Source organism: Chenopodium quinoa, unplaced genomic scaffold (assembly GCF_001683475.1).
Source record: "Chenopodium quinoa cultivar QQ74 unplaced genomic scaffold, ASM168347v1, whole genome shotgun sequence".
Classification (NCBI taxonomy): domain Eukaryota; kingdom Viridiplantae; phylum Streptophyta; class Magnoliopsida; order Caryophyllales; family Amaranthaceae; genus Chenopodium; species Chenopodium quinoa.
Window position 1 is genome coordinate 799,892 of NW_018742987.1, and position 8,504 is coordinate 808,395.

General features: G+C 30.8%; 1 protein-coding gene across 1 annotated transcript; it reads left to right on the top strand.

Annotated features, from left to right (window-relative positions):
- The first annotated feature begins 4,874 nt into the window (after window positions 1–4,874).
- On the top strand, window positions 4,875–6,261 carry LOC110729583 (heavy metal-associated isoprenylated plant protein 39-like). Its single transcript, XM_021909329.1, has 3 exons — window positions 4,875–5,083; window positions 5,505–5,580; window positions 5,779–6,261. Exons 1-3 carry the CDS (start codon window positions 5,078–5,080, stop codon window positions 6,072–6,074), a joined length of 378 nt encoding a protein of 125 aa, XP_021765021.1. The 5' UTR covers window positions 4,875–5,077; the 3' UTR covers window positions 6,075–6,261.
- The last annotated feature ends 2,243 nt before the right edge of the window (window positions 6,262–8,504 follow it).

Consider the following 8,504-nt stretch of genomic DNA (forward strand, 5'->3'; position numbering starts at 1 on the left):
GGCCACTTAAACATTGATTGAAAGATGAGTGATTGAGTAAGGTCTACTTCACATCAGTTTGCCTAATTGTCTATACTATTCACATGATATCTTATCCTCTATTATAATGTATGGTGGGCATTGATTCTACCATTTTTTATGTGTATATACGGTTAATCAAGTGGAGAGTCATCAGCATATAGCGTTATACGTTTATTTTGACCGGATATAAGTTGTGATACATCACACATGTTGGGGCAAGTGTCGTAAACCCATCATCTTCAGTAAATTCCTTCAAGTATGCTTGAGTGTATAATCAACGTTGCAACAATAAAAATAAAAATAAAATCAAAGAAGTATGTGTATAATTTTGCTAATTCGTAATTGTTAGAAAGATTTGTATGATAGATATACCTTCTCCCAAATTCCCAATCACAAGGTGGGAGTTTGATCCTTATCACATTATGATTTTGCATCAATATTTTTTTATTAGAAAGCCCCCCTCAATCCTCATGCTCCTCACGAGGGAAACATCTAATAAAGACACCGTCGCAGTAGCCGCCGTCGCCGGCGATTCCTCCGGTGGCGGCGCCGAGAACGGGTTCAATCCCGGTAAAGCGACTCCATTAGCGTCCAAGTAGAATCCTTCCGGCAAACTAGGGTTCATCGACACCATTAAAGGAGAGGAGAGAGAAAATTTGCAATAAGATAACAGAAGAAGATGATAGAAGATTTTTTTTTTGTTTTGTTTTTTTGATTTTTTAATTTTTTTAGGGTTGAAAGAAAATAAAAATGATGAGCAGCTGAAAAATGTAGTGTAGGATACTTTATTTAGTAATTTGCTTATTTATATGGTGATATGAGTTTTTAAGTGGGAGTTTAATTAGCCAATGCGAAGTCGACGCGTTATTGATTAGTGTATAATAATGTGAAATTTTTGTTAATATTTTTTATTAAGTAATATCTAATGTGTCATTTCATATTAGCCTAAGGTTGTGGAGATGACAAAATATTAGGAATTTTTTTGGTAGGAGAATACTTTATGGCAAAAAATTGACCAATAAGATTGTGACACATATGGGTGAAAAATATCTTATGCTTTGATATCCTTTCTTCCTAGGTGGTCTCTTAAAGGTGGAGCTTAGTCCATCAACATATGCTTGTGTTTGGCTACTTTTTGATCTTGATACAATTAGAGGCCACTTAAACATTGATTGAAAGATGAGTGATTGAGTAAGGTCTACTTCACATCAGTTTGCCTAATTGTCTATACTTTTCACATGATATCTTATCCTCTATTATAATGTATGGTGGGCATTGATTCTACCATTTTTTATGCGTATATACGGTTAATCAAGTGGAGAGTCATCAGCATATAGCGTTATACGTTTATTTTGACCGGATATAAGTTGTGATACATCACACATGTTGGGGCAAGTGTCGTAAACCCATCATCTTCAGTAAATTCCTTCAAGTATGCTTGAGTGTATAATCAACGTTGCAACAATAAAAATAAAAATAAAATCAAAGAAGTATGTGTATAATTTTGCTAATTCGTAATTGTTAGAAAGATTTGTATGATAGATATACCTTCTCCCAAATTCCCAATCACAAGGTGGGAGTTTGATCCTTATCAAATCCATCTTTATAGTTGACTACTCTTGTGTAAGGTTTTTAGTTTTCCAATTGAAATCTCAAGGTTTTTTTTTTTTTCTTTAGGTTCAAGATTTTTTTGGGTTGATTTTCCATTGTCTTCCCCTACCTAGTCAAGACTACAAGTTGTCAATTGATTTGAAAGAAGTTTTTCCTCTTTCATAGTGTAGGCAGCTAAGTTTCTTTGCCCTTTCTTCTTCTTACCATTACTACTACTAGTCTACTACGGACTATGGAGTACCATACATCGGTATGTTGTTTTAATTATTTCATTTTGATTTTCAATTTGTTTGACAACGCACGACTCTAAGCATTAATATATATTTTGTATATTTAATTATTTTTAAGTATAAGTTATAAAAATATTATATCAATTCATTTAGAAAAAATCCAAATATATTTAGCACTTAAATTTATTTTATATAATATTAAAAAAAATATCAAAACAAGCTTCATAAATCATAATCAATGTTAAAATTCAAAACATTATGATTTCGCATCAATATTTTTTTATTAGAAAGCCCCCCTCAATCCTCATGCTCCTCACGAGGGAAACATCTGATAAAGAAAAATTCCTAATGTATCATAAGAAAATAAATAAATGTACCTTTTGTGCTTAGACCATCATCACTCATGGTATAAAAATTTATACCATCCCTCTCTCTCTACCACTTTCTCATTCATCCACATTATCTATACTACAATACAATATACTTTCTCCAAAAATCATCCCACCCATGGTATAAAAAAAGTTTACAACCACACTTTCTCTCTCCTATTTTGTATTAATAATACACTTAATTTAATTATAATTATATTTCATTTTATTATTGGAAATAACTAATTAATATTTGTAAAGTTGATTAAATAAAATAAGTAATTTATGTATTAAAAAGTGAATTTGAAAAATAAAACTATATCAATATGGGTGTCTATGTGTAGCTCTTGAAAAATTTTGAACAATGGTAATTTTTTACTTTATAATTTTCTCTCAAAATGCAATTGAAAAAAAAAAAAAAAGTACATGATAACCGAGCCATATGACGTGACCTGGTTGGTTCATGTTTCACGGGGACCAAAGCAATTGTTTACCATGGAATGGTATATAGTCTAGGGGTGAGCATGGGAAGGGTACCCGAAAACCAAAATCACTAAAAGTGATACCCATAACTGAAACTGATAAGTTCGTTATTATGATATAATTTACAACTAATTAAAAACAATACCATATGATCTTGACCAAATTATTAATAATATTACTAATCATTGATATTATAAAGTGATTATGAAGTAAAGTAAAAGTTTAGATTTATATTAATAGATTTAAGTAGGGAAAAAAAGCAAAAAAAAATGCTTATCGGATCGGATCGGGTAACCGTTAATTTTAAAATGATACCCATAACCATACCCGATAACAAATTATCGGAATGGGTACCCGAACCGTTATGGTTATCGGATCGGATACCCTAATTTTCGGAACGGTTACGGATCGGTTTTTCGGGTTTTCGGTTTTTCGATTTTTTCGGGTAGTTTTGTTCAGCCCTAGTATATACCATCAAATGGTATAGTTTTATACCACCAATGTAGTAAAAAATTGCATGTTTTTATGAGTTTTTACATCGTGGTATAAAATTATACCACGAGTGATGATGCTCTTATGAAGTGCATTTAGTCTGTACATTATTTTCACCTCAGTGGTCTGTTTATTGATGTCTAATGGGTCGAATAGTAGAACAACCGTGGGCTCCCAAAATTTTTGTTTACCTTTTTTAGCCCAACTTGAACTCTGTCAAAGCATATCCTTCTCCTTGAGCCCAATCGTTATCCTTGAGCCTACAAGTGAAAAACAGAAACAGGAAACTCAGGTCCCAAATCCATGAGTGGGAATGATACTGATTGTGCTAATATACTTTGGGAGCATCAAGTAAAACCTTGTTTTTGTGTAACCATTTTTTAGGATGTGTAAGTTTATAACACACACTTACACACGTGGTTGTGGTCGATAGTAGTCATGCCATCGAGAGAAGTTTATTTCTCGTTTTAGAGACCCACTAATAAAGCTCAAAGTGAAGTTTCATCTTAAAATCAAATGATAATTGTAGCAGTCTGTTTGCTTTAATCGCAAACTAACCCATGAGCATAGTCTTCTAAGAAGCTCAACTTAATCTAAATAGTTTTGTTATATTACTCGTAGACTCGTAGTACATGTACTCAAGCTAAAATGAATGACATACAAGATACAACTACGAGTTCTACAAATGGAAATTTTAGCTCACAACGTTATATTACCTGTGCTAAAACACTAATGAAAATCAACGCCTTTTCAATTCTTAGTATTCACAGAGTACTCCGAATTTACATCTACTCCATTTAAAGTATCCCATGCATTAATTACTAGATAAATTTACATATTACTCATAGGAAAGTACCAAAACTTGGGAAATCTCCCAAAAAAAAAAAAAAAAAAAAAAAAAAAAAAAAAAAAAAAAAAAAAAAAAAAAAAAAACTAGATCGAACATTGACTGGAAAGTCGTGGTAGGCTTAATTGTATATACTCCTTAAGCATAGCACATGAATATTGAGTAGTGAGTACATGACTTATTATTGTGATACATGATCTTACCAGCATAACTGGACAAATTTTGAGCGCAACTACCGGCAGTACAGCACACAACAAGTGAAATTTCGATTAAAATTATCCAATTGGGGAAAAAAAATATAATAAAAATATTTTTGATTGATACATACTTATTTTATGAGGTAACAATGTTGATTAAGTTTTATAATTCAACCAATAGCCAACATTTCTGGGAAAAAAAATTGATGTGTTGATTGCCATTGTCACGATACAAAAATTTGTTATAAGTGTATATAACTCCGTATAAGATTATACTGTATTAGTTTAGTTAGTTAAAGTCATATCAAAGAGAGTAGAATTAGAACATTTTTACTTTATTATAATAGAATACACAAGTATGAGTAATTTTTAGTGAATCACATAAATATAGTTCGAGATCACACCATTTGCTCTGGCCAAGATCATATGGTGATAACACGTGTTATTGTTAGTGTGTCTTTTAGTATTTCGTATATAGTTATTGATGAATATTAAAATCCTGAAAGAAGGCAGCAAAGCTTCCCAAAGAAGGCAAGTAAAGGAAGAACGGCACCACATCCAAGATCCAACTCCACACGGCAAAAGGGTTATTATTATTAAGAGTCGACGGTGGATAGTACGAGTACACTAGTCGAGCCCACTGCTTTAAATTCCTTCATTTGGTTGACTCAGTATTGACTACATCTCAATATAAATACACTTCCTTCTTTTATTTATTACGTATAGTAACTCTTTCTCTTCTCAAACTCCTCATCTTTCTCTTAATCAATCTAGGAACAAATTCTACAACACTTCAACGCAGATCTCGAATTACTCTCCTTATCAATAATGAAGGTATGTCATAAGATGCCATTTCTTTTTATTTCTTCCCTTTTTTTTTTTGCTGATTCATCATCAATTCATTCGTATTATGTATTATTGTTATTACTCCCTCTATCCCGTTTAGTCGTTAATTTTATGTTGTATTGTCTAATTACGCTATTAACATGACTATTAATAAATCACGACCGAGGGAATAGTACTTTTAGAAGTGTGATGACTGATGATTGCTGAACGTATTATTTTTATTTCCCATTCTCAAATCTCAATATAATAATAATAATAATAATAATAATTCTCTTTTAATTGTTCTATAGACTAAACTCATTATATATTCTTTTCACCAAAAAAAAAAAAAAAAAAAAAAAAAAAACTCATTATGTACAAGTATGTTGTTTTAAGGCTAATACTACTTATTTTTTGTTGAACCATTTAGAAAGTGATGTTGAAATTGGATGTTCATGATGAGAAGTGCAAGCAAAGGGCAATGAAGATGGCCTCTTCTGTTACTGGTATGAATAGTTGATTTATTTCCTCAATTCTAATTTATCACAATATCATATTCGTAACAGTAGTAAGAGTGTCTTAATTTGACTAGACTCAATCTGAATGACTCATAACCCAAATATAATTAAACGGACTTGATCTGAATAATCTAATTAAATGAATGGTGAAAAGGGTATGTTGACAAGCTAACATTGAATTTGTAGGGCTTGATTCAATCTCAATGGACATGAAGGAGAAAAAATTGACACTAACAGGAGACATAGATCCAGTAGCATTAGTGAGTAAACTAAGGAAAGTGTATCATACAGAAATTGTCTCAGTTGGGCCTGCAAAAGAGCCCGAGAAGAAAAAAGATGAGCCCAAGAAACAAGAGCCCAAAAGTCAGGCCCAAGTTGGTGAGGCTGTAACGGGCTTTTACGCACCTCCCTATTATGTTCATTATCATCCTGTTAGCAATCATAGTGTGGAAGAAAATCCAAACTCTTGTGTTATTTGTTAAATAGTTTAATTTTCAAAGCTTAATGACAATTAATAATGTTTAGTCATTTTATGAGTTTTGCCTTGTATTTTAATTGGAGTGTGGTAGAGATGCTTAATGTATAGTTATCAGCAATAAGCCAATAATGTGTAAGGTATAATTGTATAAAACATAATTTCTCTAGTTAATGAAGTTTTACGTTTGTCAATTCAAATCTTTTTTTATAATATTAATATATTTTATCATCTATTATATAGTAAAACTTATAAAATGTTACAATAATAATTTGGAAGTTGGATCTAGAGATAAATTCTTTTAAATAAAATATTCTAATTAGGTTTTTGATAAATTAGGTTGTATTACCATGAAAAAAAAAGGCTAATTAATGATTAATCTTACTCTTGTACTCTTCCTCTTCCTAAAAAGGAAAAAACTAATTTAAATATTGCCAAAGTAGTTCTTTTTTTAGTCTTAACCACTTCCTACATGCATTTAATTTTGAGTCATTGTAAAAATGTGACAATGTATAAAACCCCACCCAAGACGTTTGATCACCTAACAAATAATGTTCCACTCACTTTTCCAAGTTCACACTTGTTGTACAAATTGTGACAATTTACTACTGTTCTCTGTTAAATATGCCAATAATCAATTTTAGTCTCTTTAGTAAATTATATTCCATTTCCCTATTTCGCAATCAACTTAATTAATATGTGATTTTGCATGATATTGATGTCTCTAATTAAGACATTTTTTAAGAATTTTGACTGTTATGTTTAATTATGCACTACCAAATCGATATTCAAGTTTGGAATTGTGTGTTGATAAGAATCTAATGAGGACAATAATTCATTTGATGCATGATGTTTAATAATACCCATACCAAATTATCAACTATCTACTACCTCCGTTAAATATTAATTGGAAAAAAAATTATATTTTATATCTCACAAATAATACCCTTTTGTTCAATTAATATTAAATGGATGAAGTATGAATAGTATGATCATTGAAAAACAAATAATATTGTCAAGATATAGAGGAAGTAATGGACTAGTAATATCAAGTAGTACAAGTCTTTTTCAATCCCCTTATATTTCATTCATTTACAATATATGGAGCTATATACTTCTTCATAACTGATTAACTAATTAAATTAATTATCAACACATACGTATAAACAATATACATATAAAGATACAATTGGTTTTTAATTTTCTATGCGCGTGTAGTCTTAGCTTCTTAATATATATGAGGCACTTCTTCAAGTATATTTGCCTGAATAAGGCCTTGTTCTTTTAAGCTGCTGTGATCTGCTCTGGTCATAAATTCAAAAAACACGTATAGAGTCTTACTTTAAAAAATACGTGTTTAGTGGGTGAAAACATGGTGCTAAAAGAATTTTACTCGTGGTTTTATATTATATATTAAGGGTAAACTATCTAACATTATCTACACCGTGAGTTAGTTGATGAATACTAGAGTAGTAAATAACATATTAATGCATGTCGTCGTAAAGGAAAAAAAGGTCAATAATGATGGCTGAGGAAAAGGAACGACTAGAACGTAGGCAAGGGGCAAGAAACTTCAAAACAGAAAACGAGAAGACTTTGACGCGTAATTCATTGACGACTAACGTTGACGATGATGAAGTCATCGTTTCTTCCTTGGGCAATTTGCATTTATACGCCTCTATCACCTATACTTTGTGGGACATACTTTGATTATTACTTTTAATTTGTATTCGCAATTTTGTAAGCACGCTACAAATTTGTTTTACGCCTCTAACACCTACTTGTATTTGATTATTACTTTTCAAGTAATTCATTTTACGATTGAGATATGCTATAACACGAAACGTGCATAACTGCTTAATGTTAAGCTAAGTAGGTAGCTTAAATCAATCCCTTACCATATCAAATCTAGTGATTACGGACTTTGAAATACTCAAATCTCACATAGAAATAAAAACCTAAAATGAGTCTGATCTTAACTAATAAAGCAACTTATAGCAAATAAACAAAATCAATAATTTACAAACTAATCAAATCAATACTTAAGTGTGTATTTAAAATAAATACTACCTCTGATTTTTTTTAGTTGTTACTTTGAAATATTTTATATCTCTCAAATAATATCTCAAATTGCAAAAAAAAAAATAAAAATAAAAAATAAAAAAAAATCGGAGTTAGTATAAATAAGTAGGCGAGAAAAGTTACTTGTATAAGTCTAATTTAGAGATCACATTCATGAATCATGATCTGGTTATCACTATAATCACCAAAAGAACCAAAATACGACTAAAAAACAAAAATTAAAAATGACAAATTGACGAAAATGGAAGCTGCCATTGGGCTCACCTGATTAGCCTGACACGCGGCATTTACACTATGACAGTACAAAGGTAGATTAAAAACAAGGCTTACAATAAATAAAAAAGACTTGGCTTTC

Bases quoted from the DNA above. Each gene is read 5' to 3' on its own strand.
- LOC110729583 (XM_021909329.1), top strand. The intron at 5,581-5,778 runs GTATGAATAGTT...TTGAATTTGTAG, and splicing joins GATGGCCTCTTCTGTTACTG to GGCTTGATTCAATCTCAATG.